Raw genomic sequence first — 23,207 nt, 5'->3', positions numbered from 1 at the left:
TGGGTTAGCTTAATCCACTTTGGAAATGGATTAACCTAAATTTCACATCGGCAAACTTAGTGTGGAACAGTCGGGTCCACACAGGGAGTGAGGGAGGAAGAGCCATTCAGCAAGAGCTGCTAGGCAGGAGTTGTTCCCTGTGCAGGAGAGGGGTCCTGACCCCAAGGGGGGTCACCGCTGTTACAAGTGGGGTCATGAGCCTGACAGAAATGCAATTGTTTGTGCCAGCGCACGGGGTCACGAGGCTGGCAGAAGTGGGGCTCACCAGCGGAAGAGGGGCTGCCTCCAGAAACAGCCAGGGAAGCTCTGGGAAACTGCCCACCAAGCGCCTTTCTAGTGGGTATTTTTCGGATTCAAATTGTCTAGGGGGAAATAACTGGCAATTAGATATAGAATTGGTAATAATCATTTATCGAGTTGTCAGGAACGGGGGTAAGTGCCTTACATGACTACACATTAAAAAAACGCACACCGTAACGAACCAGTGCTGCTGTTACTATATCATATATATAATATACATCAAATATATTATTTATAAGTCGCTTCCTTCCCTCTCTCCTCACAATGTGTTCATTACCTCTGGTACCTGCCAGCCCTTTCACATGGACACAGATCTGCCCATGCAGAGAGCCTGGGGCTCCCTGTCCGACTGTGTTGGTCCAGCAGGGTCCTGCTGGATGCCACCAGAGCTGGGCTGCAGGTCCTGGGAAGAGCCATGTCCCGGCTGTGACAGCACCCACACCACAGAGCCTGCCCGAGCACCATGCAGTGATGCTTCCAAGGGCATCGCTAACGACGACCTGACCTCATCTGTTGTCATTTCCTAAGGCAGGCTCCACAAGAATACCAGGGCTGCTGTCAAACCCAGGAATAAACGACATTTAAGGCGCTGCAGGAGCTTAATTGAATGGTTGTGGTGCTGTGGATTGTGGGCACAGGGATCTAGCGGCGGGAGCAGGGACTGCAGGCTCTGGCCATCACGCCAGAGGAGTCACTGACTCATGGACGACCTTGTGCAAGTCACTTGATGTTCTTGTGCCTCTGAAAAGTAGGTTAAATAACAAACGGGACCTCCTGCATTGGATCCTCCGTGACCATCAAACTCTGCTGAGGAATAAGCAGTGAAATGCGAATCTCTCGGGGGTGAGGGCCGTAAGGAAACCTCAGGCAGGCGGGACCAAAGGAGGGCATGGCATGAGGGGTAGACACAGCTTTTATCAACACTGTACCTTATCTGCCAGCCAGAGCAGAGTCAGGGGGAAAAAAGGAGGGTAAAGATTTGGGAAACTTCATTATAGACCAGGTTCCTTGTGGGCTGAGGGCTGTATTCCCTGGTCATTCCTTCCTTAGAAGCAGCAGTAGTTAGCATCTGGCATGGGTATGAATAAAAGGGTTTTTTTTCTCCCAGGAGCCAAGACCAAGAGAAGGAAAGGAAATACAGCTCTGTACTTCACAGGGTACACCAGTCACTGCCAAATACAGAAGCAGGAAAGGAGTTGTTTCTGTGGATAGAATTTTCTTCTTCTGGAGTACAAATGGGTGTTTGAAGGGACAGGTCCCTGATGGTGAAAGATCCCCTAACATTCCTTTCCACAGCCCAAATCAACAGCCCCGGTAGTGATGTCTGCACCGCTCTATTCAGTGAGGATGACCCTCAGAGCTTATCTCTTGGCCCCCCAAATCAGAATTGAGTAACCACAAACAGAACCCTCACTAAACCCATTTTTGGCCATTCTCAAGCCATTCCACACAATTCAGAATCCATCCTTGTGAGTAAAACTGACTCCTCAGCTCCTTCTGCACACACATGGCTCCTGGTGTAGGTCTGAGGGGGTCTGTGCAAGCACACAAGGTGCAAACCTGCCCACACAGGTTGAACAGCAGCGGAAACAAAAGCAAGCACACAATTCAAGGTTAAAAAGCTGAACCACACAGCTTCATCTTCTGTAATAACGGAAATCATTAATAACAGTTTGCGCTCTCAAAGTAGTTGCCATCCAAGCTCTTGAAGAGCTTTATTAGTGAGCAAGACCTCAGAAGTCTCTCTAAGGTATTATCCCCTTTTTAAAGGGAGAAGGCAATTAAGAAACAACCATTTGTGTGACTTGATCAAAGTCAATGTACAGCACGTCAGCACCTGAGCTTTGAGATGATGCAGAACAGTCCACCATGCACAGCTTTCCACAGGAACAGGACAGATGCAACTGGATCCATGAGATCCACTCCGTGGATGTTGCAATAGTGTTTTCATCACTTTGACATCTTTACTTTTTCCCCTTTATAGGGGGAAATATCTCCCAGCCCCACTTTACAGGCCCTGAACCAAAGCCTTGTTTCCAGTTCTACTGGGAACAGCTGCCTTTGATGCTGGTTAACACACAAGGGAATGGGCAGCAGCTCTCCTTACCAGACAGGGAGTGTACTGGGAAAAAATGAGGAATTAAAGAGAGGTACTGTGGCTTCTGGCCCTACTTATTCAGTGTTCCCAGACACAAGCTCATGCAGCTTGGCTCTAGCAGGCTTCTGAGACCAGATAACGGGCACCAGGATAGGTGTGTGTGGTGGAGAGTGATCAGTCCCAGTTCCCTGTGGGTGGATCTGCATGACAACCACAGCTCCACCAAGAGCCAGAGAAAATTCTAAACATCCCCCAGCCACTCCTTCAGGACCTTAGTTGAGCTGCACAACACCACAGGGAAGTGAAGAGAGAGTGGGGAACGAGAACGGACTGGAGCTGTCACATGCAGCAACTGAATACACCTGAGTAGTTCAGGGGGGTGAATTGCCCCCAGCACCACTGGGAACAGGAAATGCCACCTCCTTTCTTATTAGAAAATAGCATGATTAGCCCCAAAACAGCAAAGAGTCAGAGCCTTGGAATCACTTCTCACTTGAAGACAAGAGCTGCAGTGGCAGGACCGACCCCAGCCAGCCCACGTCATTCCCACACTGTTTGCTCACAGCACACATCACACAGAACAAACACAGAGCTCACCTGGAACACTGGGAAAAGTACTGACAGATCCACACTGGAAATTAAAGCTCCCAAGTTCTTACTAGGTGGGAACATCAGAGTTAAAAATGAGTTGCTCTTCACTGAAAGCAACCCATTCACACCAGGGTGAAACCCGGCTAAATGGATTGGTCATCTGACCTTCTGCATCTCGTGAGCCGTTAGGCCAAGGATGAAAGTTTTGCTAAAGCATCTTTGCCAGTAAAGAACGCTGGTGTGACAGCTGGACCTGGCTTTGCCTGGACTAACTCTGTCGTTAAGAGCAGATCCGAAGTTTCCCAGGCAAAGCCGGCTCCCGGCGGCAGAAGCTCTGTCCCCACTAGAGGGCTGTGCTGCCGAGCCCGCCGAGCAGCGAGGAAATCTATTTCTAACTCGGTGTCTCCCTGTGCCTCCGGCCAGTGGTCCCTTCCGTGCCTAAAGGTGCGTTTAGGCAACTTCTCTAGTGCTCAAAAACGACGTAAAAATTAGCAGCAGGAAACAAAGATCTTCTCAAACCAAGACAAAGCCTCTTGGATGAGAGTTATCTCGTCAAGTTGATCTAGAGGTATTTATTCCCGGAGATGTTTAACACCCTCTTTAATGGACTGGGAAGTACCTTATCATCCTCATGTGATACAAACACATCATTCCACTTCCTTTCAAGTACTGCCTGCTTCTGCCTTCTTCACCTCTGCCAATACACACGGCTTTTCTTCAGGATGCCTTCATGAAACACTCAGACAGCTAAACCCAGGTCCCAGGGCTCGCCCAGCAGCTGCCAGCTCTGCCTCCTGGTCTCTGGACTATGTGAAATGAGATGTCTGCAGTTCTCACTACTGAACTTACAGACCTCTGTGGCTGCATGCTCCCCTCCCTGCCTTCTGCACCCCCAGGACCGGCTGGAGATGGCTCCAAAACAGAAGGAAGCAAGTGAGCTGCCAGGGGAAGATGCATCTTAGCTGCTCTCAGAGCCTCTGAGACACTGAAGTGAGCAAGCACAGTAATGTAGACCAGGGAAAAAGGAGAGTGGAAGGAGGAGGAATTCACATTGCCAACCAGCCTCCTTCAGAGGCTTGATCCTCACCAGCACCAGACAAGACCAACCCCATGTACATCAGTGAGATTTAAGCCCCTGATCCCCCCTTCCAGGATTATCCATCTTTCTGAGCTAAAACACTGTTTGAAATAGAGTTCTGAAAACCACCTCACATCCACGCACCATCACACACTCCAGGCTTACAAGGAAATTACTGGATGGATGAAATGTGTGATGGTGCAGGACAAGGCTCTGTCCCTCTCAAACACTTACAAGTCAGTGCAGCAAAGCCATAGCAACAAGAAGAACACTCTTCTTATTTCCCATCCAAGAGCAGCTCCTGCCATTCACTGATTGCGTGACCTTCTGCCAGCAGCCACTGAAGCAATCTTTGAAAACGTTTCTGTATCATTTAAACCTGGTTACTTGGCCCTGGACTGTTTCTGCCAAGGTAGCAGCAACAACTCTGGAGCAGAGAGAGAGAGAAGGTGGCATTTCAGTGGTGGGATTTGTCCTCTTAAAGTCTTTCTATTCCTCCTGTCACCAGTGGAAACCCTGCCCAACAGCAGCATAAAAAATAAATCCAAAGCTGAGGTTGAGTAACACAGAAAAGACTGTCCGAAAAATGACCGCAGTAGAATAACCAATCATTTAAAAATGCTAATATTTAGCATTTGATAATGAGGTGGATCATTATAGATAAATATCAAATATCTTCTTTTCATTCCTTTTTGCTGCTAGATTGGGAAGGTCAGCAGTTCAGAGATGCTTTAATGCCTTGGTAGATACCATGAAATGGTATTCAGCACTCTGGAAAGGGTAAGGGGCCTGATTACACATGTGAGAACTGGTAAAAAATGGGGATAAAGGAAGATTCCCACTCCAGAAGAACCTACATGTCCTACTGAACCCAATATAAACAACACAGGTCTCTGCTGTTTTCTGCTGTGCCAGAACAGATGTTCTGACTCCAATAAAGATACAGAAATATATTCTGTGGCAACTCTTCATTTCGTGAGCAACCACGTAAAGAGCTTCTCTTCTGACAGTTTTTTGTCCCTAAGCAGAGATAAAATGCTTTCTTTAAGGTTCTTCTGGCTGTGCTTCCTTCTGGAGACACTGGTGCCCTAATACTGATGTGCTTAGCAGCACTAATAGATTACACTTACAAGCACTTTTTTTTTTTTTCCCCTGAATAATGAAGTTAAAAGGCCACTTTGGCATAAATTCACTCATTGTTACCCCAAGTGAAGCGAGTTTCTCCTGGTGCTGCTGCATACAAATAATTGCTTTTGGCCAAAGCCAAGGGAAACACGAGTCCATTGCTTAATTTATTTCTATTAACACCATCAAATGTTAGTGAGAGGAAGGCAGCAAAGTAGCATGATGGCAGCGCTCAGCAAGAGCAGCCTGGACATGCTGGTAGATAAAAACCTTGCAGGGAGTATCTGTGTAGTGCAAATTTTAAAAGCAGGTTGTATTTTCTGCCTGTTTTGCATTTGCGTAAAAGTCAGAATTATTTCTACTGTCTTTAGAGGGCTCCTTCAGTTGGCAAACACCTGGAACTCCAAAAGCTGCAACACCTGAACTGTGCAACCCTAACCCAAAGCCTGGGGAAGGGAGAGCAGCAGCCTGTGTCACACAGCCTATGTTCCATGGGCTATGCTCCACACAGACTGCCAGGTTCCTCCAGGAATAAAGGATGGCACTGTTGCCTTTCCAGTGCAAAGTATGAAGAAGAATAAAATTATCAGGGGAATGCTTGTGGAGGGAACTGACCCCTGTTATTGGCATTATTACACACATTTTCTTCAGGCAGCGTCAGTATTAGCAGCTCCAGGTCCAGCCACAGCTGTCTCAGGAGTGTGGCACTTGTTTTCACTCAAGTTGCAGAAAAGGAGGTTTAGGTTGGATATTAGGAAAAATTTCTTCACCAAAGGAGTTTTCCAGCCCTGGAACAGGCTGCCCACCATCCCAGGAGGGATTTAAGCCATGCAGATGTAGCACTTGGGGACATGGTTTAGTGGTGGGCTTGGCAGTGCTGGGGGAGCAGTTGGACTCAGTAATCTTGAAGATCTTTTCAACCTAAATAATTCTATTGATTCCCCAGGGGAAGCTGGGGAACGTCCCATGTCAGAAGGGACAGCACTCAAATCCAGCAAGTCCAACCATCTGAATCCTCTCCAGACTTTTGTCATGATGGAAAGTTTTAATGCTTCAGAAATCTGAGCAATAGCACTGATCTTTTGTTATTTTGCTCTCAGGAATCAGTTTCAGTAACACAGCGAACAGCAAATTTTACTTCTTCCAAACAGGTTTTTCCCTTGGCTGCTACGGCTTGAAAAGCTTCGAAAGCTGCGCTGCAATGTAACAGCAGGAGCACAGGAGAAGGAAAACTTTAGAGGCAGGGAATAACATCAAACCATTTGATTTATGATCTAAACCAACAACTGCTGGTTCCCTCAGCTGGTCCCTTTTTGTTCCCGCATGACATACGCTTCTATTCCAATCCCTGCAAGCTTCAGGAGTATTCGTGTTAGCAGCACTTTGTATCGATCTAGTGACAGTTCCAGTGCAAACTGCTGCACCAAAATTCAGGGTATAAACTCTAAATTACCAACCAAAGTTCTCAAAACAAGCATCCCTAAGCAGGCAGCTCCAAAACTCAAGATCCACTACTAAAACCTGCCAGCTTCTAGGTGGTTTGTTTATCCTGGGAATAAGATCAAACTGCAAGGCCAGTTTTCTACCTGTAGAAACTGGGTACAGGAGTTTAATGAAGCTTTGTAGCACGCTTCCCTTGAGCAGCTTCAGAGCCAAGAGGAACTGGTTGAAAATGCATAAATGGTGACAAGTCAAACCACTCAGTCCTCCGTATGCAGCAAACCTAACTTGAAACAACCACCTCAAATGCTGAAAAGCACAGCCAGCTTTCATGGCCCCTGAGTCCCTGACCTTGGGGAAGAACAGCATTGCAGCATCTGCCACACCATGCCACTCTGCCAGGAGCTGCACCAAGACCCAGCAAACATTGCACAACCCAAAGGTGGTTGGAACATGTTGGCCTATTTATCCAGAAGTGGTCTCAAAGTAGCCATTAGACGGCACAAAGGGGCAAACACTCCATGTCCCCAGCCCAGTTCAGCCTAGTCCAGTTCAGCCCAGCTGCTCCCCAAATTGTCCACAGTTCTACTGCCCGACCCATCATGAGCACAAAACCTGGCACATCAGCCTTTCACCTTTCAAAACCTAAAACAAATCCTGAAACTCACTCAAGTGCCAAACAAGTGCAAAGGAAAAAGCTCTGAGACACAGAAGTGCTTCCCACCAGATGCCATTTTGTTCTCCAGTAAGAAGGTTTCACAATAGAAGTGATGGAGGAGCTCGGTATCCCTCCAGCAAACCCACACTTGGCAGTTTACACCCTGGCAGTGATGCTCTAACCCACATCCCTTTAGGAAGCTGTTGGAGAAAAGTCCCCATTGGGTGCTCAGGCTCTCAGCAATGTTTTCCACCACAGCACCATGCAAATGCTGTCACATCTTGCCACTGGCAGCAATGTGTGAAATCAGGTTCAGGTTTCAGTGTGCTGGAAAGAAAATCCAGCACTGGCTTCCAGTGCAGATTGTGGGGAGCAAGTAAAACATACTTTTCTTTTTATAGACTGTTTCCATGGTGCACAGAGGTTCCCATGGCTAATTCTGCAGCTGCAGAACTTCAGAAAATTGCACAGCCTGGGTATAATCCTGTGGCAGGGTGCCCCATACATCCCCAAAGCGAAATCCAGTGGCTTAACACTGTCACCAAACAACGGTGTCGTGTCCCACTTTGACGTGGGAGCGGAGCGGCTGCAGCTGAACCCCCTCATGTTGCTGAGCAGTTTAAGAGAGCCCCAGAGCAACCAAAGCCAGGTCTGGCCTTCAGACCCCATCTGCTAAAGCTCCCAGACATCAGTGGGAGATAAACAAATTACCACTTGCCATATATATTTTTAAAACAATTTTTTAGAAGAACCGTATGTCTGAAGAACAAGCGGACTGTTAGAAGCAATAACTTAATCAACCCCCCCTCTGCCTCTCTCCACTGGCACGCCTCTGAAGCAGCCCAGTTTGCTTCCCCTGAGCCAGGAGATCCAGGATGCGCTGCCCCCCAACTTCCATGCCCCAGCACTTGCTGTGCTTGGTCAGAGCCCAACCAGCTTGGACAAACCAGCCATTCCCAAAAATATCCTCCCAGAATCAATGTGTCCGGCACCGTTGCTCTGTTCAGCTCCTCGGCACAGGCAGATCCCGGCGCGTCACTCACCTGCTCCTGTGAATTCATCACCCGCAGCTTCATCTGCTTCAGGTAAGTCGAGGTGAGGGGCATGTTGTAGTCTATGATCCCAGAAACCAAGGAGGAAGGTGGCTCACTCTCTGAAGAACAGAGGAAAAGCTTTACTTAGATGAGGGACCTGCAGTATGGTCTCATAACTGTTACACAGGGGTATTCAGGAGAACTTCAAATCCCTGGAAAGAGCGGCCATCCACTGAGAGAAGGTTCCTCTAAGAACATGACCCCACCAAGAACATAATTACAGGAACAGATGTTGTCTTGGGGAAAAAAAAAAAGAAAACAAGCATTGCTGTCACCTGTGAGAAAACCAACACATAATGTATAATTTTTCAGCATCCCCCAAACTTGAAGAAGAAACTGAGTCTTGCTGAAGCCTCAGAAGCACTTCCATGCACATGGGATTTATGCAGGGGGTGATGAACAAAGATCTGTTCGCAGTTTGCTTCAGCATTGCAAAGTCTTGCCAATTTTGCTGGGATTCCCTCAGGTAGGAGTTAACATTAAGGCAACGTATTAAGTATCTCTATCTGGTGATGAAGATTATTTTTAACATCCTCATTAAAACACAAACTTAATTTTAGAGATCTTTAATTTAAATTGTTCCTGTTGATTCCTCTGGCTACATCACGTGAGCTCTAGAGATGGCTCCAGGTTTGGATGCTCCTGCAAATTGCTCTGTCTGGCCAGGCCAAGAGTCCCCACAACGCAAATTCTCAGTGATTACTCTGAATTCTCAAAGATTTGTCAGCTCTGCCACCACCACTGTGGATCCTGCAGGACATAGAACATGAAGGCTGCTGGAATGATCTGTTCTAACACTGAATTTGCAGGGTCATGCAGTGGGTTTGTCCAAGAGGAAAGCTGCCATTGTTCACAGGGATGGCTGATGGCTACAAGCAAGATTTCTTTGCCGTCAGCACAGGCAGATGCAAGAGAATCTGAGAATTTGGAGAATTAATCCAGCCTTCCAGCACATGCTGAAGGGATGTGTGGTATCCACTAGACAGGGAGCTTAAGCAACAACAGGGGAAGAAGGATTCCCAGGAGCTGAAGGTGAAATGATGCTGGGAGATTTCCATTCCTGGTTCTGAATCTCCCTGGCTAGCTTGCATTTTATGGGGTCACTGGTTTCACAGGCACGTGTGACAGAGTCCCTTGAAAAAGAGCCTTCACCAAATGTTTTACAGCACCTCAGAAAAGCCATCAACCCAATTCTAATGGGCCTGCTTCTCAGAAATGCTGAGTGTCAAAAAATCCTGTCGAAACTCAGCAGACCTGAAGATGCTCCACACCTCTGGAAACACCACATCTATCATGTCTGATTAAGAAATTACCTTACTCCAAAACTGTCTGTAATTGACTTAAATATCACAAAGATTTTTGCAAACCTTCTCTGTCAAGTCATTGATAGGGTCCACGGAAATACAGTGCTTTTTTCCCAGGTTCATCTAGTCCATTCCTGGGGAGATGGAGCATTCCTGCCTGTGGGTGCAGGGAAGGGTGGCTAGTGCCACTCAAGCCATCAACTTGCCCAAATATGAAGGCCCAAAGCTTTTAGGAACCTTGTAAACTGATTCCTCCATCTTTTCTCATGGCTGTATGTCAGCAGTCTCTGTCATGCTTTGACCTACAGATTAGGAGCACTTCTGTCTCTATATATTAAACACCCCAAATAAACCCTTATTCTGCCGTGCAAGGATGCTGTGCTGTGATGAAAAGATGCCAAAATCCCAGTGCAAGGGGAGCTTTCCAAAGAAACAAAACCTGCCACCTTCCCCAGCTGGCTGAGTCCCTAAGAGTTGAGGAAAGCATTTGCTAAGAGTAACACATAGAGCTGCTCTCTCCTGAAGCACAGGCACGGATGAGGTGAGTGTTTCAGATCTCTGAGGATGATAAGTTGCTCTCCTGCCATTCCCTGCTCCACTGCTCAGTGCTGCAGAGATGAATGAAGCTGAACAGGAGCAGCTCAGCAACTTCAGATGGGAGGAAGAGGGGGGTAAGTGATCTTTTAGTGCTTAGATTCTGCCTGAAACCATCCTGATGTAAATTTGGAACAATCCCATTAGAGGCCACAAATTCACTGTGAATTCAGGCAACTGCAACACATAAGGGTTTGAGCCCAAGAAACCAAACCTTTTTTTTTTTCTCTAAGTTATCTGGAAAAGAAAGAAAACCTTTGTTTTAAAAGGCCTGGGGGGCTCCACGGGAACAACCCTCACATCCTATGTCACAAGAGGAAGCTCCTGGAATCCTTTAGCTCATTTTTCAGTTATCTCTATCACATGCCCCACATGGTGGACACACAGATGGAATAAGCAGAAGTGGTTTTGATCCCAGCTCCACATTTTTATCACTCCACCGGAATTACTCCTAATTTAATAACACTGTAAAGAGATCCCAGTGAAGTCCAGTGATGTTCAAACTTTCCCACAAGCAAGACAATTTGCTTTTATGAATGATGTGGGTGCCCTGCAGGGTTTGATGTCAGATATGTTTAATTAGGGATTTTTGTGATCACAAATTAAATGTGCTCAGATTTGTTCACGTACCAGAGAAGTAGGAAGAGATGGAAATTACTCAAATTTTGTCATCTTACTGAGTTAAACTTTACCTGTATATGCTTGTATGTGTGTATGCATGTGCACACACCTCAGTAATTCTTCTATGACCCCAGTGGTTTCTTTAGGTGATTTGCTCCTGATAAATTCCTGAATATGTGTTAGTGAAATCAGACACCCTTCCCCAGTAAAAGTAACCTTATCTAATCTACTCAATGCATTTTCACATGTACTTAGTCACTATTTAGGTGCAATTCAGGCAAAGAAGCACTTCTGTCCTTTCATTCCTGGAGGGTAAGTAAGACTTTTTACCGGTGGGATCCTTTGTATTCCTGATTGATTTATTTTTAAGAGAATTGCTAAGGGGAGAAGCTTTATGAAAATAATCAATAATTGATATTAATTTATAAATTCATTCAGGACAGATGGATGTTAACCCTGATCATGGTTCCCACAGCTAGGATCACACTGCAGGGGATATCCAGAACCGGGTGTTCCCGGAGCTGCCTCTGAACTGGGATGGGTGTGTGTTTCTGGGAGAGGCACGGGAGATGCAGGATGGTGGGTGGGTGGAAGCCCCTGAAGGAAGACCAGGTTGGACAGGGCTTTGCGCAACCTGATCTAATGGAAGGTGTCCCTGCCCACAGCAGGGAGTTGGAATGAGGTGGACTTTAAGGTTCCTTCCAGACCAAACCAGTCTGTGAATCTGTGAAGGAACAACAACCCTTTTCATCAGCTGCCTCCTGAAACAGGATTCCAAGCTCTGGAACTGGCAGCTCGGCTACTGCCAGGCATTTAGGAAGGTGTCCTGGTGTGGGTGAAGCCAACAAGTGACATCCCTGTTGGCCTGACTCATCCCATCACCCTTCTCATCCACTGAGCTGGCTGCTGCAGCTGCAGAGCTTGGAACGTCACCCGTGATGGATGCAGTGCAATCAGTGTGAAGGTCAGGTTTGCTCCCAGCAAGGCCAAAGGCCAGAACTTTTCTTGATGTAATTGGAAAGAGGGATCAGGCCCTTAGCTGGCAGAGTGGGAAGGGCTGTAGTAATGGAGCTTCAACTAATAGAATTCACATGGAGTTATTTGGGAGAGTTTTTGAGAGTTTTTAAGAAATGTAATGAGTATAAAGCATTTCAGTCACTACCTTTGGATAGATGGCATGTAATCCACTTACACCAAACCTCTGGGATGTCCACAGCTCTGCTCTCAGCAGTAAACAGTTGGCAATCAGTATCTAATACTAGAAATTCTCTATTGTTGGGCCTTTTGTTTCTTAAATTCTGCTTCCCTTCTTGGTAAGAGCTGCCAAATGAGCCAGTTTGCCTTGACACTTTTGAAACAGACCAATTCCCTGCAGTTTGCTTAGGTTTTTTTTTAAGAAGCAATTTTAATGGGGGAAACCAACATCATTTTGATTCTTTGCACTTGATCATGAAAACAAGTTTGTAATTCAGAAAAAAACCCAGACAAACATTTAACCTGGAAGAGAACCTGATCCCATCTTCTTCCCACTCCTGCTCTCTCTTAGACCTAAGGAGCTGCAGATTGGACCTGTCTACAAATGAACTGTAACGAGTCAACCACCTCAGTGGCCACACTAATTGTGTGTGTGTACACAGGCACAGTGTAACTGTGATTGCCAAAACATTTACCATTGTCAAACTCAGGATCACATGCTTATCTATTAATTAGTGTAAATTGCTTCTTTATCAGAAACTTCAGCTATTCAGACATATTCTGTGTCTTTCAATACAATATTACTAGTTCCAGGGAAAAACTTCATGGTTTTTTTTTTTAGACATTGAAGTTTCCACCCACACATGATCATGGGCTGATTGCAGCCATATCTGTGGTATTTTTGACCCATGTTTTGGATGGCACTGGGGAAGCTCTGAAAGAAGGCCAGGCTGCTTCTGCTCCCTAAGCTGAAAGAAGCAGGTTTAAGCAATTATTTCAGCTTGGCTCTAAGACGAAAAATAGTCCAGGTTAGGAAAACCTTTAGGTTAAGATGTATCTCCTGGGCAGGACAGTATCTGGCAGCTGTCAGTGGCACTGTGCTGGTACAAAATGCAGTGTCAGCTCTGCTGGCAGAAGTCACTCGCCTTTACCTTTGGGCTCCAGGCCGTTGGAGTTAAAATGCATCCTCTTCTGGCACTCGGTGCAGCTCATCAGGAACCTGGTCACAGCCTCTCTCGGGAGGAAAGCATAGGTCTCTGCAATCTGGGGAAACAACAGACAGCTGTATGTCCTGGGAGAGGGAGAAAGGGGCAGAGAGCATGGGGACCACGGGCACAGCTCGTAGCCACATGTTATTCCCTCCAGTCCTAAATCCCTCCCTCCAGAGCAGCTGTTGGTGGGGGAACACTTTGGGAAGGTAACTGGTGTGCCAGAGAGGCACCAAGACACAAATGAACAGACCTTTGGTATCCCTGCATAGCCACACCTTCCCAGAAATGCCGTCCCATTCCCCCTTGGAGTCTGGGAAGAGCAAAGCTATGAACGTGTAAGAATCAAATGCGAAAGTAAGGCCTCGCCAGCTCTGTTTGCATTGTTAATTACCATCACACCAGTAACCTGAAGAATCCATTAATCTTTTGTAAGGGCAGGTCACTTTTTCCCACAATGACAATCAATTACTGTTAATAATATTTTGCACTTCTGTGACATATTTTATCTAGGGAATTGAAAACAGTTTTCCAAACAGTAGTGAATTAAGTCTCCTGTACCTTTGTGGGATATGTATTTTACAGATGAGGAAAAGCTAAGGATAAATATTTAAAACTTGGATGCTTCAAGTTAAACACTAGATCCAGACCTAAGCACCCACAGAAGGTGCCTGGCAATCCCAGAGTCCTGTTATTGTAATTAATTCCTGCCAGCGGTAATTTTATGGTATTTCTAAAGATCAAGACTAGGTTATTTGGAGAAGGAATGAGTCAATTTTAATGTAGACTTCTTTAAGGCCATAAAAGACCATCAAATCTTGGAGTCTGACCTGTGTAGCACAAGTCACGAAACTTCACCCAGGTTCTCCTGCAGCCCAGTGGCCTGTGGTTTGCCTAAAACATCATCCAGGAAGACATCTGGTCTTAATTGGAAGGCATTAAAAGGTGGAGAGCCCACCTCTTACTTTGGGCTGGTTCCTATGGTTAATCACCCATCCTGTTTGGTCTAAGTGACTTGTCCGAGCACGGCGGTTCCCAAACCAGGGGCCGTGACCCCCAGAGGGGTCACAGCACTTACAAGTGGGGTCATAAAGCAGACAGAAATTCAATTGTTTGTGCCAGTCCTCGGGGCTGTGAGCCCGGCAGAAGTGGGGCTCAGGACGGGAAGTGGGGCTGCAATCAGACACCTCGTGGGTGAGGGCTGGCGATGGGGCCGAGCTGGGAAGACAGCCCAGGATGTCCTGATCCCCCTCCTCTGCCCGGTGGGCATCGTCCTCCTACCTTATGTAGTTAACAAATAATACCTAAATTATATAAATCCACGTTAAACACAGAAATACCTAAATTCCAAGCATTTTTCCACCCTGGGGGGGGGTGCTGTTCTAGAAGCAGAGTAGCGGGGCAGGGGCAGTGGCTTTGCAGGATCACGGCTGAGGCAGCGCCGTGCCCGGCCGCTGCGGTGGGAGGGAGCCGCATCCATCTCCACTGCGCGGCAGCAGAGCCCGGGCTTTCACACGCACAGAATGCCAGATGGGTGGAAAGTTCAGGCGGGGACCTTGTCCCAGCGCTCAAATGGAGGCTGCAGTGCCTGGTCCTCATGGGATTCTCCTCCTATTTAGCTGCAGCCCCAGCGAGCTCTGTTGTGGCCGAGCGGATGCCAGCTCAGTCTTCGCCTCTGTGGGATATTTATCGATGCACAAGCACAAGGGATTCCCGCAGAAACGCTGGAATGAGGGGCCTGGAAATTGCTGGTGGCAGCCGTGGTGTGGTGGCACAGGCAGGGAACCGTCCCCGCGTGTTGCCCGCCGGGCTCAGCCATCTCCCTGCCTCTTTTGCTCCAGCAAGCCCACAGTCTCTGCTGCAAATGTTCAGCTAATTTTAGTGATACAGTTGTTATTTCTCAGCTGATTTGACGCTCTGCAGAGCAGACTGCTTCCTTGATGAGTTATCTCCCATCCAAACTCCCTTTCTGATTGCCTCCCTCCGGAGGTCATGGACAAGGGCAAACTCTCCAGTGTCTCTAATCAGAAGCGGTGGGGAAAGGGAGCAGGGAGAAGGAGGCAGAGGACCCTGGAGCCTCCCAACTGGCCACCCAGCAGCGTCCCTTTGTGCACCCGTGCCAGGCGTGGCGCGTGCTCTGCACCATTTCACCTTCCAGCTCAGGCTACAAAGGCGCTCCAGGGACCAAGGGCAGGAGTGAGGGCAGGAGCGAGGCTGGGCAGCCCAGCCAGCAGCGTCCTGCCAGGTCAGGAGGGGATACACGCTGCTAATGTGATGATCTCAGCTCAAGAGGGAGATGAGGGGTGGAGCGTGAAGCTCTCTGACTGCTGTGAGCAGGCCTGGGAAAACAGACGGATCCAGCCTGCTCCCCTGGGGCTGTGCAGGGCACAGATTAGTCCTCCAGAGAGATGAATTGAAGGAATTAGGGGAGGGTTGGAGTGGTCTGCTGGGGAAATGAGCAGAAAGTTTTTGAATTGTGGTCATGCTGGTGGGGCTGCCCCCCCTGGACCATAGAGAGGTCGCTTGCCCCCAGCCAGGGAGGGTCAGTGTGTGCCCTGGCCCGATGCTCTGCCACAGGCAGGACTCGAGTGCTCAGGGCAGGGAGCGATGCCATGAGCTCTGTGTGCACAGCCCTGCTCCCTGGGGACTCCCACCATATGTGGGAGGCTGCAGGGCACTGGGCTGCCTCACCAGCACTGCCAGCACCACAGTGTGGATGGAGCACGGACATAGGCAGGCAGGACAGACTCCAACCCTGTGCTGACTCTGGCAGCACACTGAGCTGTGCAGAACCTCAGGCATCATCACAGAGACAAGGGCAGCCTGCACAGACCTCTCTGAGACATTGTATACACCAGAGAGATGAGCTGCCAGCAAGCCACTCCTGTCTCTAAGCGACCTGGTCCTTAGGGCTGTGGGATTCAAGGGAGTAGCTTGGTTTTGGACAGTGACTTCAGCTCTTCTTGTAAAAGGAGAGCCCAAATGTTTGCATCGAAGGGCTGTGCAGAGTCAGGAGAAACAGCAAGCTCCCTGGAGAAGCGCACTTCAAGCTAAATTATTCCTGACCTAACTAGAGTGGTGTTTCAGGGTGGATAGAGCTGGTTCTTGGCATCCATAGAGCCAAGACAAGACTTTGCTTGGTGCCTACCTCCATTTTGTAACTGAGGAAACCCAGGATGGGCTGGAGAGGAGGGGAAGGCCACGGCCATGCCCCAGTCCCCCTTTCTGCTGCTCCTGACCTTCAAGGCCCCACGCGAGACATTTGCCTCTGGCTGAGGGAGACAGGGAGGCAGATGACCTGGAGCATGCAAGGCACCAGACAAACATTCTCTCGTCCATCACTAATACTGAGGATTTCTCTTCCTTTTCCCTTCAGACATGCACAGTGCCTTTGTATGATTCCCTTGCTCTCTCCTCTCCCAGCAGCCGCGCTGTGCTGCCGCTGCAGCCCGGATTCCCCGAGCACAGCTGCTCTGCCTCTAAACCCCTCCTTCCTCACGCCTCTCCGCACAGGCACACTGGGCTCTGCCTCGCCTCTGCCTCCCGTCAGTGGCTCTGCTTCTACCTGCCCTGTCATCCCCATTCCCGAGGGACTCTCCCTCCCGCAGCCCCTCCGCTCCAGTGGCCTCCCTGCCCGGGGCACGGGGGGACTCTCACCGCTCGGTAGGTTTTCTTCTGCCCGGCATGTTTGGGTGCTTTGCCCGGCTCCGACGAGCTTTCCACATGCATCGAGTAGATGATGTCAAAGAAATCTTCCACCACAGCCACGCGTTTCAGAGAGATGCCCTCGGGCTCCGACAGTCCATCTGCCCCCTACAACAGTGCAGGCAAGTTGAGTTAGTGTCAGCGATGGGTGACAGGGGTGACGAGATCAGCCCGGGGCTAATGCGGTTGGAGGGGGCAGAGTGGCGGTGCTCCTGCCTCGGGCTGCCTTGGGCACGGGGGATGTGGGGGATAAATTAAACATCGCTTCAGGGAGGATCCTGCTGTAGCCAGGGCACTGGCGGCTGCTGCTGTTGTGCTGCTAAAGCTGGCAGTGAAATTGGGCCAGGAATAAAAACAAGGGAAGAGTCCAGAGTGGAGTCTTAACTGATCAAGAAATTCAATTTCCATAGTGTGGGGTGATTTTGCTAGGTGGGGAACAGGCAGGGGAAGCTCTTTGGACCTGCACATGGTGCTAAACCATCCTGGGAAGCCCTGAGGTGTAAGGTACTCTCGCTGGCTGCAGTCCCCGTGGACATGGATCAGCCAGCAGGACAAGGTTTCACTGTGATGCCAGGATACAGCCCCTAAAGGAAGGAGCCAGCATCCCCTCCTTCCCTGCGCTGACCTTTCCAAGGCTCCCTCCCTCTCACAGACGCAGAGCAGCTGAGCGCTGGCAGCAGCAGCACAGCTCTTTGTGTGTTCGGATGTGCTGGAGAGCAGGAGGCAGTAATTCTGCCACACGACAGTGGTGACAGACTGATGGGAGTGGGAAGCGTGGGGAGCAGTGCTCCTCCGAGCTGACTGGCACCAACGGTGTCAGCTCACACTGGCAGGGTATGCCGTGGGAAGGGGAGGCAGCCTCTGGGACCCGGCAGCTGCTATCGGCACTCGGCACAAAGCACCAGGGCAGGAAGGGTTAGTGGGAGGTGGTCACTGGCTACTGTAATGGCAAGGGGGACTGAGAAAGGGCCAGGCTTTGGGAGGTCACTTAGCTTGCTCCTTGAAAAAATGCCATTTTTGCGTAGACAAAAAAAAAATTTAAAAATATTATATATATATATATATATACACACATATATATATAAACATCCCTTTAAGGCCTCCTTTCCAAAAGGAATGCATGGATGTTATCCAGTGAGTACCCACCAGGCTGCTAAGCAGCAACCTGCACTTCTAAATGACCTGCAAACTATCTTTTTCACGTGCATTCACACATCCCTGAGGGCAGGCAGAGGCTGGCTGGGAGCTGTGGGCAGGGTCTGGCAGGGGTCTGCACGTAAAGGGAACACCCAGTCTCCTAACCTGCGTTTGTGTTGTCCTTGGTTGGGCTCTGTGTATCTTACACAGTCTATAGATTGAATAAATGCTGTTCTTTAAGCCACCAGTCAAGAGTCTCTCAAAAATCAATCACTTTGTGGGCCCACCTTCTGCTAAAGCTACCCAACATCTCAGAGGAGCAGTCATTTAATGTACGGTGCTGCCTATTAGGGTTGGCTCCTCACCCCAATTTCGGAACAGAGACTGCCTGTCCTGGGCGCAGGCTGCAGCGGGACGGTCGCTGAGCTCACCCGGGACACGGGCACGAGGATTTTCCAACACAAACCACCTCTGCCCTCCCCGGGGAGCCCCAAGCCGGGTCTGAAGGTGGCTGTAACAAAGAGAATATTGAGAGCGAACACAAGGGGCAGGGTGGCAGCGCTGCGTGGTGGGGGTCGGGAAACTTCGCCCCAGGGAGTGTCTTTGAGGAATATAGATCTAATTTCTTCTGTCACTGTTCAGAGAGTTTCAGTTTAATCGAGGGCATGGGTATTCCCCTGCCAAGGAGGAGCGGGCATTAGGAGGCTTCCTACTGACCAATAATCCTCAGAGCAGGGTTGAAATGAGGATAATTACAGAAACAGGACAAAGGAAAATGCAGCAGGGGAAAAGCACAGTCAGATCTAACAAGCAGAGCCCTCAAAATTAAGGCTGTAACCAACCCTGTATGCAAATCAGTTTCCAACCGGCTAATATCCTCCTCCCTGCACGGCCAGCAGGTCCCTGTTTCCTTCCCGGTTTCAGAAGGAATGCAGTGAAGGTAACCTCAGGGTCTGGGCATTGCTACAGCCTCCCTGCACACCCAGCAGCACTTTCCTCTCCACCCCGGCTGGATGCCGGATGCCGGAGCTGCCTCCTCAGCATCCCACTCCCTGCAGCGATCCTCCCCTGACTCCTTGCGTCTCTCCATCCCCTCCTCAGCCTTGTGACTGCTCTCCCCGTGATGATTATTTAGCTTTGGTAAGCAGGTGAGATGCAAGCAGTATCAAAGCCACTGGGCATAAGAAGCTGTATCAAGTCAGTGCCTCCAGGATTAGGGAGGTTTATATCTGGCAATATACCCAAATGTTGACCTAGGATTTAAGAGGACACGTGTGCTGTAGAGTACCTCTCTGAGGGGCCCACGCCCCTCGGGTTCCTCCTTCCACACCCAGCATTGCTCACCAGTATTCAAGGCATGAGTCAGAGCCCATAATATCTCAGAAAGGCTTAAAACCCCTCAGGTTTAAATAGCAATAAAAATTCAGTTGGGAAGCAGAATGGGAAGAAGGGATGCTTTTACCCTGTCCTGGTGCTGGGGCTTTGTTAGAAGTCACCTGCCCCACAAGGAGTAAAAGATTTCAGGAGCAAAGCTCAGCCCTGACATAGGTGCTTGGAAATGAGTGGCATTTCAGGCGCTGAGGAGTCCCTTTGCCACATTCCAGTCATCCTCCTTTCTCCTATATTTGCCCAGCACCGGTCTGTCTCTCCCCCTTCCCAGTCTCTCCTTCTCTGTCTCCGTGTACCGTGCCCCACAGTTCTTACCCCCCCTTTCCTCTCGTCCTCCCCACCTTCCCAGAGCTGTGAGCACTCTCTCCTCTCACCTCCTCTTCTCCATCAGGTCTTTTTCCTCCCCAGTGTCCTTTGTCTTCCCCATCTCCTCTAGTTCCACATCCCTCAGCGCCCGTACCCCCGGGACCCTCTGCCCTGGGACCACCCTCCTGGACCTCGCTGCCCCTGCATCTCCTCTGTCCCTGCTCCATCCCTCCGACCCCGGCCACCTCCAGCACCCGCGAATCAGTGTCGGGAGGTGCCTCTGCGGGCCGAGGTCCCCTCCCGTGCCCGGCCCCGGGCGGCGACAGCCATTTCAGGCAGCGCTGTCCCGGCTGCGGCACGGGCCGGGCAGCGCTTCCCAGGGCCGGGGACCGACCATGGCGCTGCCAGCGCCGAGCCCCGGCACCTTTGTTCTCGGCAGCCGCCCCGGGCACGCTCGGCCCCCGCCCGGCCCGGGACGGGGGCGGTGCGGCGGGAGGGGACGGGGAGCGCCCGGGCAGCCCCGAGTGGCGGCGCGGGGTGACATCTGCCGCGGCGAGGAGGGAGGCAGGGCCGGGCGAGCCCCCCCGCCCGGGCCGGGCTGGGGCCCGCCGGCAGGTAGCGGGTAACCACGGCAACCGGCGGTAATCCGCTCCCCCGGGCCCGCCGCCGCCGCCCCGCGCCCGCTGCCCCCGCGCCCGCCGCGCCCCGCCCGGCGCGGGCCGGCCCGGGGCAGGCACCGGCGGCGGCGGCGGCGGGGCCCCGCTGTGGCCGGTCCCGCACCTCGCCGAGCCTGGGACGGGCGGGCAGGGGCAGAATCCGGGGCGGGCTCCTACCACCCCCAGGCACCGCCATCCCGCCGGAGCTCTGCCCACCTCCCGAGCCCCACTGCAGCCCTACCGTGCTCCCACAGCCCCGCCGCAGCCCCACAGGGACCTGCCCTGGCTCCCACAGCCCCGTCAGGCTCCCACACGGACCTGCCACGGTTTCCCCAGGGATCTGCCATGGCTCCCTCACGGACCTGCCAAGCTCCCACAGCCCTGCCATGCTCCCACAGCCCTGCCGTGGCTCCCACGGCTCTGCCGTGGCTCCCACAGCCCTGCCGTGGCTCCCACAGCTCTGCCGTGGCTCCCACAGCTCTGCCATGGCTCCCGCAGCTCTGCCGTGGCTCCCACAGCTCTGCCATGCTGCCATAGCCCTGCCGTGGCTCCCACAGCCCTGCCGTGGCTCCCATAGCTCTGCCATGGCTCCCACAGCCCTGCCGTGGCTCCCACAGCCCTGCCATGGCTCCCATAGCTCTGCCATGGCTCCCACAGCCCTGCCATGGCTCCCACAGCCCTGCCATGCTCCCACACAGACCTGCCATGGCTCCCACAGCCCTGCCATGCTCCCACACAGACCTGCCATGCTGCCACACAGCCCTGCCATTGCTCCTACACAGCCCTGTCCTGCCTTGGAGCCTGGCAGCAGCACCCACACATCTCCATGACCAGCCTCCTCCACCTGCCCAGCTCCCTCTGCTCCCAGCAACCTGCTGTGTCTCCACCAGCCCCTGTGGCCATTCCTCAGCAGCCTGGCCTGGGTGTGAAAACTACCATAATGGGAGGTTTTCACAGCCAAAGTGCAGCACTGATGAGCTAACCCTGTTTTCTGTGGGGCAGATCTATGGCCAGCAGCTGCCACCTGATCCAGTCCATGCTGCCCGCGGTGACCTCCACCCCAAGCCCCGGCAAGCTGCCACCACCCCAGCGAAACCAGACTCCCAACCCAGGCAGCTCCAGGGAGGCCAAGGGATGACAGCAGGCTTCATGCACAGGACTTCTTAACCCTGCAAGCCCTTCCCCAACTTGGACTTGGGTTTGCGAGAATCTGGGAGCATTTAACCTGAGCTCTCCAAAGCCTGCATGCTCCCAGCTCTTCTTCAGACTGACTGGGGTAGATGTTGCCAGAGGAACTGCCCGTTCTGGGCTCAGCAGCGTGCAGGGTCTTGGCTCTGCCCTTGCACTGGCTGGCAGGGCGATATCTGCCTTCTCCAGTGGGACTGGCAGCTCTTCTGGAGCCCAGGAAGCTACCCCGCTTCACGGCTCCGCAGGGAAGCATCCCTTTTCCAAGGGGGCTAAGCTGGAGGGCCATCAGACTGGGACTGCTGGAGCAGGAGTGGGATGGGAGGGAGTGCCGACTGCTCCCCCATCTGCTGTGCTCCACAGCAGATAAAACACTGCCCTGGCCCTCGCGCGAGGGGCTGATACCAGCCGAATTCAGCTTCCTGTGAGTCAAAAGCCGCTTCCTGCCAGCAGAGCCTTGCCTGATAATGGCTGCGTTCTGCTCTCTGCCCGGGAGCAGACCCTCTGCCCTTGCCTCTCCTTGCACTTCCCACATGAAAGCGTTCCCTTCTGTATCTCCCAACCACAGCATCTCCCCGCCCCAGTACAGAGTCACACGTTAAACTCTAATTTCCTGCTGCTGTCTGGAAGGGCCACTGTCACCCTCATCCCTGGGACAGCCGAGCTGGAGGTTTGGGGCCAGCCGTATCGAGCTGTCCCTCAAGGTCACCTCCCTTGTACACACAGACAGGCCACATCGTTCTCTCTGCCTGTGCTCCAGCTGCTGCTGGCTGTGGGACACAGCCACTGTCCCCAGCCAGGTCAGGAGCAGAGTTTTCCTGTCCCACACTGGAGTCACCCCATGGTGTGACCATGGGTTCCCCAGCCCACACCAGCAGCAGTGCCATTCCTGTGGCACTCATCCATCCCTCGCCCTTTCTGCCAGCCCTGGGTGGTTCCTATGGCTGCACAAAGGAGGATCCCTTTTTTGAGATGAGCAAAAGGGGGGTTTGGGTTTTATCTGAGCACTCTGCTGCTCTTTCCTCTCTGAAGTGCCTTTCTAATTTTCTACAAGTTGTATTTTGTTCTAAGGGAAATTTTGGTCTTCTGACAAAAATGCTCAGCTGGACCAGGGAGTGCATGTGCACAGGACAAAGCAATTGGGACCTAGTGGGATCAGAAACTGTGACATACAGGATGGGGTGTAATCCTGCCACAATGCTAGAGACATCCCATCAAGTGCTCCAGAGATCACAGAAACATGGAATGGTTTGGATTGGAAGTGATCTTAAAAACCATCTTGTTCCAATCCCTCTGCCATGGGCAGGGACACCTTCCACTAGACCAGATTTCTCCAAGCCCCATCCAATCTGGCCTGGAACGCTTCCAGTGATGGGACAGCCACAGCTTCTCTGGGCAGCCTGTGCCAGTGCCTTGCCACCCTCACAGGCAAGAATTTCCTCTGAACACTGTGATTCCTCAAGTCCATCCCCCTGAGCAGCCTGTGGCCTCCCAGTGTCCACCCGTGCCAGTGCTGTGGCCACCACCAGCACACAGCCCACCTCTGCAACTACTTCTCCTGCACAGGCTTCAGCACCAAAACAGACGTTTTATTTCAATATGGACTCTTACAACTTTTGATCAAGAAACTGTTCTTGGTACTTCTCATCTCTGGGAAGTCAGCCCTTGATTGGCTTCTATATTTAGACTTCTCCGGGGCTTTAGGAAGTTCACTCCTCATGGTATTTAGGTGTAGGATGAAAG

At 51.1% G+C, this 23,207-nt stretch overlaps 1 protein-coding gene across 1 annotated transcript in view; it reads right to left on the bottom strand.

Annotated features, from left to right (window-relative positions):
* Positions 1 to 23,207, bottom strand: part of NOL4L (nucleolar protein 4 like) — a gene marked incomplete at both ends in the record, with an annotated part of 58,979 nt that overhangs the window by 24,149 nt on the left and 11,623 nt on the right. The window contains 3 exons of the mRNA XM_082293049.1: positions 8,334 to 8,443; positions 13,030 to 13,141; positions 16,744 to 16,899. Of these exons, the coding sequence (XP_082149175.1) occupies positions 8,334 to 8,443; positions 13,030 to 13,141; positions 16,744 to 16,899 (378 nt within the window). The remainder of the gene's footprint in view (positions 1 to 8,333; positions 8,444 to 13,029; positions 13,142 to 16,743; positions 16,900 to 23,207) is intronic.

Source organism: Coloeus monedula (assembly GCF_965178545.1).
Source record: "Coloeus monedula genome assembly, chromosome: 17".
Classification (NCBI taxonomy): Eukaryota; Metazoa; Chordata; class Aves; order Passeriformes; family Corvidae; genus Coloeus; species Coloeus monedula.
The sequence above is the reverse complement of the archived record's forward strand: the minus strand, read 5'-3'. Positions and strand labels throughout refer to the sequence as shown.